Here is a 20,930-nt window from a genome sequence, read left to right on the forward strand (position 1 = left end):
TTTAAAGGCCAGCTTAAAGCAAAACAAGGCTTTACCTGAAAATCTGATTAGTTGCCCCCTGTTTACAGGACTTCAGGACTTCAACTACTGCTTCAAAAGCCTGTGTAGACTTTACATCCGAGTGTGTCTCCACAGCCTTAAACATAGGTTAAAATAATAAAGAATACAGTAATTATAATCATTATATTAATTTATTTAAGACAGAAGAACAAAACAATCTTATGCCCAACTAAGGTGCTTTGTCTCATTAAAACAGACTTCTGTGCAATATGGACAGGTTACAGACAAAAAGAGTGCCTCCATCATCTTGCGTAGGCAAAATTGCTGATGTATTGGACAATACAGAGGTCTTTTCATTTTGTAAATTAAACCTAAATCAAACAATTTGCACTGAATAATGATTGGTTATTTGATTAGGTGTGACTGTGACCTTTTGTTTAAAACAAAACAAAACATAAACTAAAAACAAACACACACATATACAAAACACACTTACTCTACTAAGGGTTTTAATGTGGTTCAAGACCAGTGTCCTGAGCTGATTGTCTTCATTTTGGAAACCCAGCATCAAATGTTCCACAAACAACGAGAGGATGTAGATGCGCTTCCAACCATGACTGCAAAATATTACAGACCATGATCAAAGTTAGTATGTTCTTGATTATATATATACACTAATAGAGCTGTGTCATATCATCCTGGTAATTTTTATGTGATATAAAATATTAATGCTTCAAACAACAAGATAAGCTTAGGCACGACTGAGCTCCGTGTCAGCCTCTAAAGACAACTGAGTAAAAAACATGGAGCTACTTAAATAACCAATAACAAAGCAGAGTACAAAATATGGAAGACTATGAAGAAGGAGATACTAGTAGCTGTTGATGTGCCACCCAAATGTAAACAACCGACTCAACAAGCTACACTTGCTAATTATCAGGAAGAGCCAGCGGTGGATGGAAATTTATGCTGTGGTCACATAGTGGTAAAGCAGGACAAGAAGTTGGCTGAAAAGCTTGACCCAACATACAATGTCCCAAATAGAAAATAATTTTCAGTTTTATTATGTGATGATACTGTGCAGCATTGTAGAATTACACAGTTGAGTTGAGTTACTTTAGTTAGTGTTCAACTAGTACTAGTGGTTATTTCATACTTAGAATTTCCAGGAAGATATTACGTGGGCTACTTTTGTGCTTACATTTGACTTATACTGGGTCATTTATACTGGCAATATATTCACACTTAAAATGAGATTGTGTCATCATTGACAGCAGCTCATTGGAAAAGAGGACAATGCCCTTTATTTTATTTGCACTCATACATGTTGCTGCCCGCAAGCTGCAATCACACAAAAAAAAAGTTACGTTTTTTGTTTCTATATCATCAGAAATATCATTATTACAGATTTTTTTATAATGTTTTGACATGACTTTAGGGCTATATCACCCACCCCTACAGCACTATCAAAGTCAGCATTTTACACCTGTGCTAGGATTTACTAAACATGTTGGTTAGCAATGGGGGGAAGCACAGGTTGACACTTTAATGTCACAGATCTTGTGTTTAAATAGGTGTGCTGCATCTTTGCTAAAATAAGAATATACTGCATTAAAAAATCCCCATAAGAAGTCATTACAATAAATAACTACAAAAATCTTTCGTAGTTTCTTTCAGTCAACACTAGAGAGAAGTGGGCAACAAAATTCTACTTTCACTGCATCAGTATCTTACCTGACATCACGGAGTACTTTCTTGCAGTGCTCACCATATTGTTGAAGATTATTTTGAGAGCAAATCAATTCCAGTGAAGCCTGCACTTTCTTCACCTTCCTCAGCCAATGCTGGCAGTGGGTATCACTCTCTAAATTACAAGGTTCCAGGCTTTCAACACATGCCTTGGCTGCATAGACATCCAAAACCTACAGCAGAACAAAACAGTTTGCAAGTGATTAAGCAGTTTTCTAATATTTATAATATCCTTTGAACAGTTCTATGATTGTTAAAAAATATCCACACCCTAAAGGCAATTTTATAAATAAATTCTCAGAGCACCAGGAATGAAGAAATACACTTACCATTTCAGGACAACGTCTAATTTGCTGGTTTCTTTGCAAAGGTGAAACAATTTCAGTGTGTAGAGAAATCATCCGTGAAAGGTTCTGAAGACGGCTTTGGCAAAAATGATAGGCAATGTGGATGAGCGGTAGAGAAAGCTCATCATCTCGTTTTTGTCTCTGTATTTCGTCAACACAGCTGGCCATGGCCTGACAAAGTAGCTGAGGAGTAAAGGCCCAAGTAGATTACTGACACAATATTTGTTTGGAATATTAGCAACTTAAACTGGCATTACATTTAATGTATTATTTTGATTGAAAAAATTCTGAATGGATTATGTCCCACTCAGAGCCATGTAAAGCACCAAATACAAAGTGTAATTAACAAAGCATTGCTTTGATCTGTTCCACATTGTTGCTATGCATTATAATACTTCCACACTCATTCCAGCAAACTTCTATTTGAACCTTTAAAGTTACCTTTAATGATTAGTTTTTACCAGTACTTTGATGAAAAGATTTAGCTAATCCTAATTGCTCCACTATATTAGAGTGTAGTAAACTGGACGGTTGTGACAACTGAGAAAAGTTTGTGCAGTGATTTTTTTCTTCTTATTGGATTTTATGTTGTTGGGTAGTGGGATTTACCTCAAACCAAAGGTAACATTAATCGAACATAAGCATTTTCAAGAAAACATGCAGCAAGCCTATATTTGAGGAAATGAAAAGTCACATTGTACTAATGGAGGCAGTTATTGTGCATTTTCCTTCATTCATCTCACCTCTAATTTTTCATCTGATGCCACTTTCATGGTCATGGAAATGAAATCCTGCAGGTACTTTTTGAAAAATTCTTTTTTCAATTTTTCATTCACATTTTTTGCCATGTAAGTGCCAAGTGGAGTTTTCAAGAACAAATCATGGAAATCCCCAAACGAATGCTCTGTAAGAAATTTTTAAAAAGGTAAGAGTTCCATTAATATATTAGGATTCAATTTAAAAAAAGGTTTAAACTAACAATTAAAGCACAACTTCAAGGCATATTTACTTTGATGTTTTGATTGTCTTGCTTGCATCATGAGCCCATCTAGGAAGTCTTTGATCCACCAACTGAATGGCATGCGGCAGCACATGGTGTGGCCACCTGTGATGTGGCTTTGTACCATTAATACTCTGTAAGAGGGCCAAGATTAATTTTTTTTACAAATGCTATTTTTAAATAGATGATGTGCCAGAAAATTAACCACTTTGACAAGAGTAATTTTACCACTGATCATTTAAAAAGACTGTCCCTTAAAAAACCCCAAAGTCAAACAATTTGCACTGAATACACTGACCAGCTACTTAATTAGTTACAATTGTTCAGCTGCTCATTAACTTTCTAATCAGCCAAAGACAGTAACTCAGTGCATTTTGACAAAACAACCTGATCATCAATTGGTATTTTAAAACATAATCATTGCTAGGGTTGCATCTCTGAACACAAACACATCAAATCTTAAAGCAGGTGGGCTTCTAAAGCTGCAGAAGACAACACTGGATACAATTCCTGTTAGCTAAGAACAAGCAAGTGAGGCTAACGTTTGTATGAACTTGCCAAAGCTGGAGAGTGTCAAATTCTTCTACTGCACCCTTATGGATCCATCCTACTTTGTATCAATAGTTCCAGCTGCTGCTGGTGTAATGGTGTGGGAGATATCCTTTGGCCAAACCATGGGCCCCTTAGTACCAACTACATGTAATTAAACACCATAGCCTACGTATTACAGGTGACAATGTTCATTCCTTTATGATGACCGTGTACCCATCTGATGGCTGCTTTGCACTATGTCCCAAAGATCAAATTATCACAAAGTGGTTTCTTGAGCATGAGAAAGAATTCTCTGCACTCAAATGGCCTCCACAGTTACCAAATTTCAATCCAATAGATGTGGGAGATTGACATCAGAGATGTGCAACCAACAAATCTTCATCAACTGTGTGATGCTATCATATCAATATGCACAAGAATTAGGCAGTTCTGAAGGCAAAGGGGTCCAATCTGATATGAGCAAATACCATAACCAAAAGATACCTTTCCACCCTCACATACGGCACACTGAGCATCTCTTTGTTCCCAAAAATTTCAAGCCAGAGGTTCCTGATATCTTCTTCATCATCCAAGAGAAGGTCCATATTGCAATCTCGGTCAATGATGGAGACCAAGTAGGCCAGAAGTGGAGTGACAACCGCTTGGATTTTCCTCCACAGTGTGTGCCTGAAAGAGATATTCATGCAACTTTCACAAAATCAGCCTGACATTTGCTGATATCAACCCAGGGTTACAGGTGAGACAAGTAACTGTTGTGTCTTGTTTGGAGTTGTGTATTTTACATTTGACATAAAATGTATTTCAATAAATGATGAATAAGTGATGTATGAAATACCCCCCCCCCCCCCCCCCCCCCCCCCAAAAAAAAAAGGTATGGCATGAGGCAAATGTTACAGAAACTTACAGAAATGTCCCTCCTTCTTGAAGAGAAATGACATTAGATGCCTCATTCAGGACCCAGCTTTTTGGATTGGGGATGTTGACCTCATAATCCTTTAACAGTGAGTGAAGACGCTTCCTCACAATTTCTGCAAACACTCCTTGAAAACAAAATTAATTTATGTCATCACATTTTTTTCATCAAAATGCTTTTTGGCTGCAGTTTCATTGTAGCTGTGCATAACACTGACCCTACTGTGAGGTAAATATGAATCTGAGTTTTGTTTGAAACTTGTGTCTTAAGTTGCCATGTAAAACGGGCTGACTGTTAGCTGCTAACTTAGCCTAGTATGTTTGCTTAGCTCATGTCCTGCTCTGTACTCATGTATTTAGCAAATGTTAATATTGCTGACAGAGTATGTAACAGTATGTAAATCGGACTTTAGCAGGGTTATTTAATTCAGTAGGAGGACACAGAGGTCTTTGCTGGCAGGCCAGAGAGGTCCCTTCTGTTTTTCTTATGTGTTAACGTGAGAATATGTGAATACAGCAGCTGTGAGTGCTGCTGCTGTGCCTTGCTGGTGGCCTTGACCCAGTTTCCCCGACTAGCCCCTTGAACTGCCTGGAGCCATGAGTACTGTCGTTTGCACGTGCTTTTATTTTAGTGCTTGACAACAAGTGAAGCGGCCATGTTGTTTTAGGTCCCAACGCACCCGAGCCACGACTCAGGCCTGCAACGAGGTGTTTGCTAACACAGAAAGACTGTTGCAGTTAAGGTGTGTGTGTCGGTGAGAGTGTGTGTGGGCCCACCATATTATTTAATTATTTGGTTACAGTTGATATTAGATACCTTACCTTTTGTGTTATTGGAGCTAATCATTACTAAAGTGGAGTTGAATTTATAATTGACCTGCTTGTCTGTGGTTCATTTCCATATAGTCTATTTTATTGCACATTTCATGTCACAAGCATCAAAAAGGGAGTATCAGTAGTAAGTAACAAGAGGAACCCAGGACCCCTCTCAATAGAACGTGCACAGCAAATTCAAAAGTGTTAAATGTTTTGGTGTTAGTAGTCTTCTTGCAAAAGTAGAGTTAATTTTACTGTAAGTAGAGTCACATTCTTTTAATGTAACTCTGAGGTGTAAAATGATAGTAGTTAAAATCGAGTGTTAAAAATGAGTGTTTCTATGTCAAATCTGGAGGTGTTACAATGGAAACATTAACTTTTGACCTCTTAACTCTGAACTCCTACAGGGACTATGACACTAATAGAGTAAATTCACAGACTCCGCCCCCAGCACCATAGACTCCAATCGAAGCTGAAGTGAAGCCGTTTCAGAACATTTTGCTCTACATATTTGAGTTGTTTGCCATGCTTGGTAAGTCATTTTTTCAAAGATTGTTTCAATTATTATTATTAGCTTTTACTTCTGTGGCTCTTTGGAGTTGAGACAAAGCTGTGTGAAAGGCATTAGCCATGTTGCTCGGTGATAGCATAATATTCTGTTTTAGCTAGCTGAAAGGTATTGTTTGCGGGCAAATACCACAGCCTTGAAAAAAAGCTTGCATGTGAATTTTCAGTCAGATTTTTGGTCAAATACACTTAAAACAATGTCTAGAATGTGAAATGTTGGTATAATGGTGCTACTTGAAGCCTGAAAACGATCTCCCATAAAATAAAAAAAATGAGCAAACAGCAGTAGCAGACGTCCTGACTGGGTTCTACGTTAGCATTTAGATCCCTCCAGAGTTTTGTGCACACGGTTTAGGTAAAAATGAAAAAGGTTGAGGTTTTACATTTAGTTCAGTATTACCTGTTGTCTGTGTCCTTGTCTTTTGGTAAAATACTTTACACAAGTAATGGCTCAAAGAGGATATCTTTTTTTTTACTGTGCTGCAATTGATTACTGGATTATTTGTGCCATTAATTAGTGTCAACTAATTTATATTCAATCTCCACATAGTATATGCTTGTGAAGATGGAATATGGGGGAGAGCAGAAGTGCGTTGAAGTTCCACAAAGTGATGAATGAAGGACATGCATATTGTATTGAAGAAATAAGTGATGAGAATGCTGTTATTTGCATTTACCAGCTCACCTATGTCAGACCTTTTGATAAACAAAATTCTAATGAAAGTTAGAACATGTACACTGTTACATCTTTCAGAAAATGTTTTTAAATTGTGGTGCACAGTTCAGAATAAATGTTTTTCAAAAACCTTCGTGTCTTTTTAGTAAATGTTTATTTCCAAAAGAAATTTCTAGAAGTTCAGAACAGTAAAATTCCCACTTTTTAGAATTAATTAGAAGATAACTCTTACGTAGTTAAACTAAAATACTCTTTGAGAGTTAATATATAAACTCTTAACACCAAGTGTTAAATTATCAACTCCAGGCAGATTTGGTGTTTAACACTAAATCAGAGTTAATGTACCAACTCTCCAAAAAGAGTTAAATTAACACTCTCTGGTGTGGACCCATATAGACACTTTAATAGTGTTGAAATCAAATCTGACAGTGTTAATTTGGACATGCTGGATTTGCTGTGTGGGATGGGTGTTACATTTACATCATTATTTTCTAACCTTGAGTATAATTTCCATCCAGAAGAGTGAGCAGATTTTCAACCCTCTTGGTGCTAAATTCTCCACTGTCCACTTCATCTCTCAGCATGCTCACTGCACTCTGCACACAACTTCTCACCAGATCTATAGTATCAAATGCATCTTCCAAAACCTGAAAAAAATTATCACAAAATAATTGTGAATTATTATTAATAAGAAAATTAATAGCAATGATTAACACACACAACATTTAAACCACTGCTTACTGCTATCACTGCATTCTCAGAAGAGTAACTGTCAAGTGGGTGGGATATATTAGTCAACCAGTGAAACTGTCTTACATAACTCAGAATCAAAGATTTTCTGACAGATGCAGCTGTTTGAATTCAAAGAAACATTTAAATTAAAAAAATCAATTTTTTCCCCATATTGATATCATTGCAATATTTTAAATATCATCACTGGATATCGGATTTGATTACCACTGATTAAAAGTATTGAAAAAAGAAGACAATAAATGTAAAAGAGGGAAAGTGGTAATAAATGTTAAACCAACTCAGAGATGAATAAACTGCACTTTGGTTGTGTGGAAATACCGATATTCTATCAAGGTTTAAATGTGGTAAATAACACTTACAGTGGATTCAGCTATTTGTGGTACACCGGTGTAATCTTCTGTCTCCATGGCTTGGAAAAAAAGAATTATTATTATTGTTATTATTATTATTATTATTATTATTATTATTATTATTATTATTAGTAGTAGTAGTAGTAGTAGTAGTAGTAGTAGTAGTAGTATACAAAAGGAAAAACAATTGGTGATTTACCCTCAGGTGGATCTTCAAAAAGATCACTGATGCGTTGGTTTTTCAAAGAAAGAACATCTGAAACAAACTCTTTTGATCTTCTGAGATCATCGATGTGAACAGATCTCCAAGGACCTGAAAAGGTATGAATAAGAAAGACACAGTTAACTGTTGTCCTCTGTGAACACTCAATTTTGTGATGTTCATGTTTAATGTGTTACATAACACATTAAACATGAAACATGTTTATTAAAATATATATTAACATTAAAACATCACAAATTTGCTGACATGAAATAAAACCTTTGCTTTGTGTGTGTGTGTGTGTCTGTGTGTGGCAGGACTAACCGCCTTGAAAACCAACATAGGTCGTCCCACCCTCCATTCGAGGTAGCTTGATGACAAAGTACACAAACGTCTTCATGTCATCAGTAGTGTCATACTTGTTTATTTCATTGAAGCACGAATATCTTTGAAATTCAAACAAGAAAGTAAGAGAGAAAATTAGAAATTTTGCACTAATGTTAGCAAATTATATAAAAGTCATTATGGGATGATCTTCCTGCTCACTTGGCTGAAGAAAGAATATTCCTTCTGTGGGAGCCTTCATCATACTCCGCTTGGATAATAAGCACTTTGTCTGCAAGTGTTGAGCCCAGAAATTCCCTAGTATTGAGACATATAGTAAAACATATATTTGAATAAACACAACAATAACTAAGTGGTTTGTGGATCCATACATCTACTCACTATAATAGACACCATTAATTTTAATTGATTATAATAAGAAAGATCACAAGATATAAAAGCACAAGGGTGTAAAAAAAAAAAAAGACAGGTGATCAGTTTAATTATGAGCAGATGATTTATTTATTTATATTATAAATGCATACCTGATTTTCTTGAGGAAAGAGTACTCAGTATCAAACTGCTGGAGTGATAGCAGCTGTACAGCATCCAGCTTTATCTGGTTCTGCAGCTGTTGAGTGTCTGTTGCAGTGAGCAGCCTGGAAAAGGTTGTAACCTTGAGAATAGAAAAGAACCAAGAATGACAAAATGACAAAAAAAGACAAGCCACATTTTGTGTATTTTCATGTCTCCTTCATGTGTCATTATATGTAATTAATAAAGCATTCCACAAACTATTTGGTATTGTTTATACACAGTATCAGGTGTTCCTCACATTTAGTTAGTTAGTCTTTTAACAAAACCAAATAAGAATTATACTGAAGCCTTAAAAAATTTAACCTAGTGCTTCTACTTTCCATGATAATATGAAAGAATGAAAAAGCAAACTTGAAAAACCCTTAGCAGAAATAGTGTGAGAAATTAAGAGTATATTAAGTAAAAACTAGTTGTAATATGAATTTTTCTTTAAAAACTTACTCTCAGTGCAAATAAAGAGTCCTGACATAAACACCCAACATATGCCCATAATGACACTTAATATTGCTTCTTTTGAACTAAAAATTATAGCAGTTTCAACGGGCCTAGAATTCAAGACAGATTATCAATACTTGGTTTAAACAAGTTACAAAGTTATTCGGTTGCTGTGTAATATTTGAAAGCAAACAAAAAAAATTACCTCAGTGAATAAGAAGTGTGACTGTTCAGGCTGCTGGGTGTGATACACAATGTAGTCTCCCAGTGAACTGTGCATTGCTTCTTTAACAAACTCTTGCATTAAATGCTCTCGTTCCTCATCAGGCAGTTTGGATTTTTCCAAACGAACCACTGAGTCCAGAGTGGCACAGTTGAGCAGAATGTCTTTGGCTTTGTTCAGAGTGACCTGAGCATCAGTCTCAGTACTCTCACGCTCTGTTACTTGCATGACCACAGAGGAACAAGTGTCTGAGTGATAGCCGATGAACACATCACTTGGATCATACTTCTTTTCTGAGGAGACAAAATCATTAACCCATTCCTCCAGTTGTCTGGCAATGATCTTCTGTTCCTCTGTGAGGACAGTTTTGATGTCAAGGTAGTGTTTTTCCAACCTGTTAATGAGTGGTATTGGAAACTGCTCATAAACTACTTCCTTTTCTTCAATGACTATGAGCCTGAAGTTTTGGTGAACTCTGCATTTCACACGATGTGTTCCTAATCCAAGATCAACATAATTTTGACCTCCGAGGGTCACATAGTACTGATTTAGAGCATCATACAGACTTTCATACAGATTTTGAAGGTTGAGAAGCACAACTGTCTGTCCTGTCTCCATGCACACCTTGACACGGTTTATGTTCCTGCAAATCTGTGTGTACTCCTGATCCTTTGGGAAACTCGACCCAAAGATTATCTCTGGGCGGATTTGATGAGAGCAGAATATCTGTTGGAGAATCTGAAGAGCAGCATAGTTTTTTGTGAGTACTAAAAGGTAACGACTTTCCTCCATTTTGGAAGCTGGACAGATGCTTTGCTCAACCATATCAATAGTTGTGATATTAGTATTGGAAAAGTCAGTTCCGACTTCTTTGCTGAATATGTCAATTACATCAACATCATCTTTTCCGCTAAAGTTTCGCAGAACTGCTCCGGTGATCTGATCTGCAGTAGGACGCTTATTAGACGTTTTGGTAATTGAAAATAACATTTTTATCAGACTGTAGAAATCTCGCAGACCAAAAAATCCTTTGCCTTTCTTGCATATTGTCATATATGCTTTTGCAAATGGCTCAAAGAGACGATTAATCTTTTCAAGAACATGTTGCTCAGAGGAACAGATTCCTCTGGCACTTTTGATGAGCTCTTGTTTATTTAAATCTCCACGGGACACAAAAATTCCACGATTCATCTTGGCAGGATCCAGTGCCCAGTTGGAAATTCCAATGAACCCAACCCTTTTATGAGGTTTTGGCTCATCATCAACACAACCCTCTTCCAGTAATGGGTGCAGTGCTTTCAGTGGCATTTTTGGGGAATCCTCAGCCAATCCAATCTCATCAAGAACAACTACTGAAATATATTCGTCCAGGTTTTTGCTTTCTTGAAAGCGGGCACATTGCTTAAATGTGTTAATGATTCCTTCTGGAGTTGAATGGGGGCTACACTGGAAAGACACCAGATGTATTTGCTTCAGCTTTTTGTAGAGGTCAGAATGTGATGTGGGACCTTGCATTGCATCTGCAACTAGAGTTTTAGACAGTGATTTGGAGCTTCCTGGTTTTCCAACAATAAAAAGGGGAATTCTCAGCTCAATGCAGACCACCATCATGAAAAAGTTTTCTTTCAAAGCCTCATTTCTCGCTATTGTCTCAGCCATGGGTACACCATTGAGCAGGAGGTCCTGCATGAGTTGAATTTCCTGCATTATTCTCTGTGATTTATACTCATCAGGAAGAATTTGGCTGATAGTTTTCAGATATTTGTTTTTGCTCTCCAAACAGGACTGATAGCACACTCCAGTAGCCATCAAGAGTGACCAGATTACTCTGTCACTAGCAGGTAGTTTGTTTTGTTTTCTCTGTGATTGCTGCTGTAAAAAGGCTTTTAGAGCTTCAGCAAACATTGGGTGATTATTGTGGAACCACAGAAATACTTGCATGCAACGTTCAACATCTCTCAGACTGACGAAGCTGCATTCATCTTTCCTCTCCCTCATGAACTTTTGCGATGCCGATAACACTTTAATTATTGTTCGGATATTGCTCATGTCAATCGCGCTGGCCTTCACCTGTCTTTGTACTATTTGTTCAATGTACATTTGCTCTGTTGTGTCATTAAGCTGTCCAAAATCCCAAACAAGAGGTATCATGCTGGGTGGTAACACATGAACACGATACACAAGCTGGCGGAGTGGGATGGAGCCAAGTCTGTCTTCAGTCTCCTCAGCCCGAACCCGGTAGCCCAGTCCTGAAGCTTCCAGCCGCTCGATCATCTGGTCTGTATGTTTTCTGTAAGGGTTGCAGGCTGCAATTATCTGTAAGCCTGTATTAGAGCAAAACTCTTGTCCCTGCACTGAATTATCACAAAGGATCTCCTTGATGCTACTGATGGCTTCTGTGGTGTTTGCCTCATCAAAGAAAAGTACTAAGTCAAGATCATGATTCTCTTTATTGGTCCTTGCAAGAGTTTCAGCTTCCTTCACTTTTTCATAAATTATTTCTGATGTAGTTCCTCCATGAACCTTGATCAGTTTCATGTTTTCTGCTGGTGCTCCACATCTTCTTAGTTCACACATAAATTTTATCAGCCTTGTTTTACCGCATCCTGTCTCCCCCATTATGATGACAGGAATGCCACACCTGAATCTCATATGAATTGCCATCATTTTGAGTATATTGTCGGTGGTCAGTTCATATGTTACATCGGGATCTGTTGGCCACTTGATGCCAAGCACACTGCACAGATGTTCAATCTTGTCAGCTCTAGGAAGCTGATCAAAGTCTGCATTGAAAGGAACTCTCTGAAGTTTTAAGCCATTGTACAGCCTTTGACTCATGATATTCTTCTTTATCACTTCTTCTGTCAAAGGATTTACCGCATCAAACCCTTTCTGGCCATTGGGCCTAAGGTGAAATCCAATGAATGTCATGGACATGTGGTCATCATTAAAAAAGATGTATGGATGTGGCTCTGATTCCCACCTTTTTCTAATGAGGAATGGAGCTAAATCTTTTTCTTTTAGTCCACTGATGTCAATGTGTTGCCTCCCTGGGCTCTGGTCAGTGATGCATAGTGATGGTGTTGCAAAGTCTTTGGACATTAAGATCATGAACTCAACCACAAAGTTTTTGAACCCACAAAGAGTGTCTCCAACCAACTCAAATTTGCAGAAAACTGAATTCTCACAGTCTTTCAACTGAAGATTAAGGAACCACACAAAGTTACGCAGCTCTGCCCATGATGGATCGATTATGCCACAATTGATTAAGAGTATCTGAAGACACTTTGCATGAGTCCCTTCAATGCCTCGGTAAGTAAAGTTGTCAAGACTGTCATTGTTGTGAAAACGTGTGAGGTACTGGTATGGTCTTTGATAAGCTTCACTCCTGAAACATTCATCATCCATGAGGGGGTCATCACAGTCCATGTCTGGATTTTGTTCTTTCTGCATTTCCAAAGTCATAACCTCTTTTGGTGGACGGCAAAACACCTTTGGGAAAACATCCAAGAATGCAAAGTTTTCCTTTCGCCCCTAAAAGTATATAAATTTATAATTAAGTTTAGAACATTCAGGTCTATTCTCAATCTTAATATCATCTTCTCCTACAAGCTGCAAACCGCAAGTTCAGCAATTATCTGTATATAAACTGTACAAGCAGTAAAATCTCCACTCACTGATCTGGTATCACATCTGTTCTGATCATTTGTGGTTTCTAGTAATTCAATGATATATAAGTGGTTCTGGCTGCAGTGCCACATCTGTCCATCTGAATCCATCAGGTACCGCAAAAAGAATAGCTTGAATATCAGCTCATTCAGGCCTTTTTGCACCTATAAACAACGTATGAGAAAAAAAAAAATTGGTATTACTAGATAAAGCAATTTATGACTAGCTAAGGGATTCTCAAAGAATCAAAATTTAGATTTAAATTGAATAATTTCATAAATAATAGCACTTTTACTATGGCTACTTAAAAATTACTTACCGAAGATGTGACATCAAAGTGAAACACCTTAATATCATTTTGTTGTGGTGTGTCATACAAAAACTGAAGAATCTTGTGATCATCAACCTCATGTTCAGTTAGTCTGATGCACTTCTTAAATGGCATTCCTTGTGTGGCACATTTCTTTAGCTTTTCATACAGTCTTTGGACATACAGTGACTTGCCTAAAATGGTAGAATAACAATCTATTAACTGGTTGACAGAAATCATGTCAATAATTGTATTTGTCACACAATGCAAGATACAATTCAGTACCCTGTTTTCTATATAAATACTGCAAAAGATATTTGCACTTGTTGTCAGCATTAAAGTAACTGCTAAGGACAACTTACTTATTACTGGACATTTTAAAGTAAAATAACTGAAATCTGAAAGTTGCTGTATGCTGTGTAGACAACTATGTAGATTAAATTACAACAAACATGCTTTAAGATGGAGTGTACCACAAAAATATGTGATAAAGGAACTACATATTGTCTTTATCTATAGTAGATGATATTGCAAAATGCATGAATAAAACCTTATTAAAGTCTGGATTAAAGCTTTTAGAGCAAATTTATGCATAAACATAAAAAGAGATGTATTTTTTAAGGTTTTATTGATGTCCTATCTTAACAATTATTGTACATAATGGATTGATGGAGAGAAAGTCACATTTAAAACTCACCAACTCCTGCACGACTGGAAGCAACAATACCCAGAGAATGGCCACCTTTGAACATAGCATTCTTGTAATCTGAGGTAACGATGTAATGAAGGGACAAGTACTGCTGAATCTTTTCCAGTGGCTCTTGTGGCACAAAGTCTGTTTTGTACTGACTGAAGGCAGTAGGGATATAAGTGTGCTCTCTATCAGAGCTGCAAAAGATCACTAGCCTGTAATCCTTTTTATGGGAATGCAGTTTCTGAAAATACTTTTCCATTGCACAGCTAATATCATAGGAAAGCTGGTCTGCCCACAGCATTGTGTAAATCTTCTGGCCAGTGTCACCTGATGTGAGGCATCTTCTCAGGAAAAGCTCTACTTGTTCATAAGATGTTGAAGGGGTACACAAAAGCACTTCATCATAAGTTGGCAATGGCTCAAAGTCACTGGTCATGTACAAGCAGATACTTGAAGTCAGGATCTCATCATGTTGGCAGATAATGAGATTAGGTTGTTTTGACTTTAGGCCTTTTGGAAACTCCCTTCTGAGTGAACAGTCTTTCGTCTCTGAGAGTACCGGTTCATCTTCCAACTCATTCTGATCTCGGTTTTCTGCCATCAACTGCAAGAGACGTCCTAAACTCCTAATGTCTAGTAAGTCATGGAAAAATATTTCCTTGTTTTTCATGTAGCCATTCCACAACTCCTCCAACTCTTTCAATCCAAGAGCCTTGTCTGCTTCATCTGCTGAGTCACTGTCATGTGCAAAATGACTAACACTGGGTGACGATGGCTCACTGTGTTCATTATCCCTTTTGCCATATTGGTTATAAAACCTTCCCCATGTACTCCGGACCTCTGATGTTGTGCAGTTTGCTTTGATAAAAGAAAGCATCATCAGCGCTTTGTCTTCGAGTTCTGCATTCATGTTTGTTGGAATCAGAACACTGCACAAGTAGAATATTTGTTCTGCTGTGAAGTAGTTTAAGTAGTAGTGGTTAAATCTCTGTGTGTCCATGAAGTTTTGCCAGTCATCAAGAAACATCTCCATCTTCTTGGATAGAGCTGTAAGCTGTTCAACTAAACTTCCATTTACTTGGAAGCCACACAGGGTCTTGCAAAACCTAATTTCCATAATGATACATGGGTCACTCTGAGGTTTACAAAAAATCTTAGCTTCCCAACACCTGAAAAGTGGGTTCCCTGCAGTGTGAAGGTCTACAAATGCTTTGGCAAATCTTTGGATGTTTTCAAACACCTGAATATGAAGAAGAAATTAGATTACAGGTGACATAAAAATATAAGCTATTGTTAAAACATCAATGTAGCAAATGATAACAAAATCATACCTCAGTGAAGCGCTCCACTTCGCTCTGATTTTGTTGCTTTTTTCCAGACATAAGCATAAGTTTATTTTGCAGTTCTTTCAGGTCCTCATAGGTATATGTCATGTTTGCATGTCCATCCTCAATTTGCAAGGTCAGTGAATTCTCTAAAGCAATCTATAAAGGGAAGAATCAAAAATGATTACTGTAGAAGTGTGTTTGTCCTTCGACTGAGAAACTATGATCTCATGCACATACGCAAATTAGTACAGTGAAAGGTTAACAGGAAAATCAGCTTAAAGGGGAACTTATCTAAAAATGTATTGTTCAAATATGTTTGTTTCTTAGAATTTATATACGTAATACTCAAATAAAATTACAAAGAAATTCACATAAAAGGTGACACTAACTATTACAAGAAAAAATTTTGCAATGTTTTATTGTAAAACTAATTTTTATTCTAAAACTATTTTTTATTTATTTTGAAATTATACAACACTGACATGTAATTCATTTGTGTACCTTTTTCTGGTTTTGTGCCTTGATAAAATATATTCCCCTTTCATTGATGGATGTAGCCAGAGACAGAGATGAAAATTCAACAGATCCATGGCTTTCTCTAACAGTTGTTAACCAGTCCAGGTGGCGTGAAGTATCCCGCTGAAATGAGACATCAAACAAAACAATTTATGTATTTCTAGGTAGACTAAATGTTTTCATAAATGTCCAATAAAATAATTGAAGATGAGTTAACTGGAAATATGTGTTCCAGACTACGGACATGGTAAATCAAAAGAGATAACCCGAGCAAATACGGGTCTTTCACAAGGTGACATATCACACACTGTAGTTTTTCTTTTTATGTACTTGGTTTGTGGCAGTGGTTTAGTAATTATTTTGCTGTATACTGACTTCCAAATAAATCCTTTTATTGAGAAGGCTTCCTTCCCAAAATAATGCCTTAATAGACACAACTTTAAATTTGTGTAATCTACATTATTTGGATTTGCTATTTGACTGCTCCCACTCCTGATGAAGGTGAGGATGAGTAGTATTGTAGCCACTTTGGCATTCAGAATCAGTTAAGTAATAAGAGTGTTATTGTGCCACATTAAATTATATTTGGCAAACCTGAAAGAATTGGGCAAGAGACCCTTTTTAAAGACGTTATTGTACATGTTCAACAACGGGCCAGCTAAAATTTCTTGGGATTCTCTATAAAACTCAGCACATAAACCGTCTGGTCCCGCTACTTTACTCACAAGCATTTTAAAAAGGAACAATCTTTTTTTAAGATTGAGGAGAGAATTCCGTGTTTTTCCACAGTCCAGTTTGCAATCTGTAAATTCAGTGGACTCTTTCAAAAAGCAGCTAAAAACGTATCCTTTTAAATTGACAGTCAGGCTATAGTTTTTCACTTTTTTGGTGTAATTTTATTCCTGGTCTAATGTTTTTTGCATTGTTGGTTTTATTTACAGAGAGATGCCTTTTGATTTTTTGAAAGTCACTCTATAAATAAATAAATGTACTTACTAAGTTCATTTATTTCACATCTAAAAAATGTACAAAGCAATAAATCATGGATATTGCATTAACTTTGTAAAGATCTACAATATTTGATCAACAAATCTTTTAATATTTTAAATCTGTAATATTAAGCCCATATAGAAAAGTCTAAGGAGCTTGGAAAGAAAAGCGTCTGGACTTCTTTAAGTTGCTTGAAGACGTTTCACATCTCATCTGAGAAGCTTCTTCAGTTCTAAGGTCACTTGGCGAAGAGTCCCAGATTTAAGCCCTATGGGAGTATCCCCCCAAGAGGGACAATGGACCCCCATTTGATCCTCTACCTAATCACACGAGCCAAGATGTGAAAATGGGTGTGGGTCACAATCAGCCAAGATTTTGGGTGAACCCACTGTGCAACGTAGCCCCACCCTATCATGTGATTTCTTTAGGTCACAAGGCCAAGGATGTGAGTGGGCGTTAAGGCGTCTGGGAAGGGATCTCAAAACTGGATCATACATAGCAGACAGTTGGTGTCATAAACCATCACCTCTGTTCAAAGATGGTTGTTCACAGTGGACATAGATGGCTTCTATCAGTGCTCTTCCAAACCATCTGAACCAGTTTCTGTCTGAGTGTGAGCTGGTCTGAAGTACACTGATATGTCATGCTTGGAGAAGACTCTCCTGAGTTTTTCTGATAAACCGGCTACATAGAGGATGACAACATTGTTGCGTTTGCCTTTCTGATCTTCCCTAGTTGGTGTCTGATCTTCTTTTCTATGCTGACTTGACGAGAGCCCAATTAGGATAATCACATGTTTTAAGAGCTTCCTTTTTGTGTGTGTTCCTTCCTTTTCCCTTCAGATATTAGAGGAAACATTTTCTGCCCGGTGTTGTAGGGTAGGGATGCACCGATACGATACTGGTATCGGGTATTGGGGCCGATACTGTAAAATGTGTGTGTACTCATACTCGGAAAAGTTAACCGATACCATGAACCGATACTAACTTATTTCATTAATCAGAGGGTGGCTTGTCATTTCTGTTGTAGTTTTTTAGATTGGCCACTAGGGGGACATCCCACGCTGAACAGGCACAGGGTTAGGCGAGTGAGACTGGCGGCTCCAGATAAAAAAGAGAAACTGGAGGCTGCTGTAGCTAGGCTAAACAAAATGTCAGCAGTGTGGACTGGAACAGCCAACTTTAACTCAGGTTTTGGAAAAGCGTTGAAAAATCCATGGGCAGTTAAAATAACAGAGGCTCTGACTCATTTTATTGCTCTGGATGACCAGCCAATGCAGGTCGTGGAAAACATAGGATTGCACCGTCTTCTCAGCATACTCGAGCTGCGATATGAAATTCCCAACCGCCCATACATCAGGGAGATAATGGTGCCAAAACTTTCTAAAGAGGTAAAGACAAGCAGTGTGTGCACGATGTCAGTCCTTGGTTTAACGGCGCAGTGGACTGATGATCCACGGGCAGGTGAGGAGTTTGTTTGTCAATGCCAAATACTTTCGTTATTTTGTTTGTTTGTTTACAATATGGATACTCTGCAACAATTTAAAAGTTTATTTTATTCTCAAAGTGTTTATTTATTATTCTGAAAGCTCGAGACAGTGCCAATAGTTCAGTGATATTTTGTTAAATTACAATGTGGAGACTCTGCAATAATTTAACAGAAGTGCTTATTTTTCACTTGAAATTTTTTTGTGGTCATTTTTATTAAGATTAAATTTTTTATTGGCAGAGAATAAAATAAAAACTTTCTTCCAACTCATTGCATTTGTGTGTGTGTGTGTGTGTGGTAAGTATCGGTTTTTGTACTCTGTATCGGCAGGTGCTCAGATCCAAGTATCGGTATCGTATCGGTTTGAAAAAATTGGTATCGTTGCATCCCTATTGTAGGGTCCTGATTACTCCAAGTTTGTGTTCCAGAGGGTAGTGGGAGTCAAAGAGGAGGTGCTGGTCCGATGGAAACCTCAACTTCAACGTTGAGGTTTTGTAAAGGTTCTTTTTGATTTGGAAAGAAAAGTAAGCGCAGACAGAGTCCTAGGGAGTGTCCAAAAAGTGATTTATTAACACACATGTATTATACAGTGCGGGAGGGCCGGTCTCTCCGCTCATCCCCAAAACAGAAAGCTTTATAGCCTTTATGACGTCAGAACAATTCCTGGACATGATCTTCTTCAGAATAACAACAACTCCTTCCCCGGACCAGAAACTAGATGTTTTCCATATATAGTCATATCAACTGTGAAAAACAAGTGTGCTGTTGTGCAAGATTGTTGGTCCAGGCCACCGAAAGTTCAGCGTCCTCATCTGACTTACTGTGAATGTGTTTGATTCTGCGTGCTCTGGAAAATATACTAAGTGGTAAATGATACATGATAATATGGGTGATAACCTGATAATGATAATGATAAGTGATGCAGACTAATGAAGTAATGATGAAATAGTGATTGTGCATGTGAATAATAACACAGTGACAGAAAAATAACATTCCTTTACGTGACAGTTTCCATTCCCTTTAATGCGCACAGCACAGTCCAGGAATGGCAAACAGTTATCCTTTTTGTCTTCCCTGGCGAGCTTTATGTTTTTATCTACAGCATTGATGTGAGCATTAAAGGATTCTACTTCTTGGGTTTCGATTTTGACCTAGGTGTCATCGGACCAGCACCTCCTCTTTGACTCCCACCACCCTCTGGAACACAAACTTGGAGTAATCAGGACCTTACAACACCGGGCATAAAATGTTCCCTCTAAGCCCTCCAACACACACATGGCAGGGATAGCTCAGTAGTTCTGGCCCATAATCGGAAGGTCGGGGTTCAAATCCACTGAACAACTACCCTGACGTACCCCTGAGCAAGGTACCGTCCCTACACACTGCCCTCCGGGCACCTGATTTGCAGCTGCCCACTGCTTTACTGAGTGAATGGGTTAAATGCAGAGAGAATAATTTCCCCAAGGGGATCAATAAAGTATACATTATCATTATTATTATTAAAGGAAGCCCTTAAAACATGTGATCATCAAGTCAGCAAAGATGCACAGAAAAGAAGGTCAGACACCATCTAGGGAAGATCAGAAAGACAACGCAACAATGTTGTCATCCCCTATGTAGCTGGTTTATCAGAAAAACTCAGGGGAGTCTTTTCCAAGCATGACATCCCAGTGTACTTCAGACCCAGCCACAAACTCAGAAAAAAAAAAAAACAGGTTCATCCCAAAGACAAAACTCCTCAACACAAACTTAATAATGTAGTGTATTCTGTACAGTGTAGTGAGGAATGCTCAGACCTCTACATTGGAGTGACCAAACAACCACGTCATAAACGCATGGCACAACATTGAAGAGCCACCTCCACAAGACAAGACTTGGCTTTCTGTCTACATCTAAAGGTCACTCTTTCAAGGATAGGGGTCCTTGACCCTCTTGAAGGACACTCCCCTAGGAGTTAAATCTGGGACTCTCCACCAATTGACCTTAGAACTGAAGAAGCGTCTCGGATGAGAGGTGAAATGTCTTCAAGCAACTTAAAGAAGTCCAGACGTTCTTTCCAAGTTCCTTAGACCACGATAACCTGGATGACTGAGAACCTTCACAGCCCCATCCATCCATTCGCTTCCGGTTATCCTCTTCAGGGTCGCGGGGGGTGCTGGAGCCTATCCCAGCTGTCATAGGGCGAGAGGCATGGTACACCCTGGACAGGTCGCCAGTCTGTCGCAGGGCCAACACACAGGGACAGACAACCATTCGCACTCACATTCACTCGCACATTCACTCGCACATTCACACCTAGTGGCAATTTGAATTATTCAATTAACCTATCCCCACAAGTTGCATGTCTTTGGACGGTGGGAGGAAGCCGGAGTACCTGGAGGGAACCCACGCAAACACAGGGAGAACATGCAAACTCCACACAGAAAGACCCC

At 38.0% G+C, this 20,930-nt stretch overlaps 1 protein-coding gene across 1 annotated transcript in view; it reads right to left on the reverse strand.

The window, feature by feature from the left end:
- Positions 1-20,930, reverse strand: part of LOC102787537 (E3 ubiquitin-protein ligase rnf213-alpha-like) — a 50,766-nt gene that overhangs the window by 21,931 nt on the left and 7,905 nt on the right. Inside the window, exons 10-27 of the mRNA XM_087852877.1 lie at positions 16,006-16,143; positions 15,508-15,660; positions 14,180-15,416; positions 13,492-13,676; positions 13,181-13,336; positions 9,486-13,037; positions 8,794-8,924; positions 8,471-8,566; positions 8,249-8,370; positions 7,922-8,035; positions 7,732-7,781; positions 7,116-7,266; positions 4,553-4,688; positions 4,132-4,314; positions 3,128-3,230; positions 1,735-1,922; positions 497-617; positions 36-136 (exon numbers count right to left, since the gene is read on the reverse strand). Coding sequence (XP_087709003.1) covers positions 36-136; positions 497-617; positions 1,735-1,922; positions 3,128-3,230; positions 4,132-4,314; positions 4,553-4,688; positions 7,116-7,266; positions 7,732-7,781; positions 7,922-8,035; positions 8,249-8,370; positions 8,471-8,566; positions 8,794-8,924; positions 9,486-13,037; positions 13,181-13,336; positions 13,492-13,676; positions 14,180-15,416; positions 15,508-15,660; positions 16,006-16,143 — 6,917 coding nt within the window. The remainder of the gene's footprint in view (positions 1-35; positions 137-496; positions 618-1,734; positions 1,923-3,127; positions 3,231-4,131; positions 4,315-4,552; positions 4,689-7,115; positions 7,267-7,731; positions 7,782-7,921; positions 8,036-8,248; positions 8,371-8,470; positions 8,567-8,793; positions 8,925-9,485; positions 13,038-13,180; positions 13,337-13,491; positions 13,677-14,179; positions 15,417-15,507; positions 15,661-16,005; positions 16,144-20,930) is intronic.

Source organism: Neolamprologus brichardi, chromosome 15 (assembly GCF_056152115.1).
Source record: "Neolamprologus brichardi isolate AB-2024 chromosome 15, ASM5615211v1, whole genome shotgun sequence".
NCBI lineage: Eukaryota > Metazoa > Chordata > Actinopteri > Cichliformes > Cichlidae > Neolamprologus > Neolamprologus brichardi.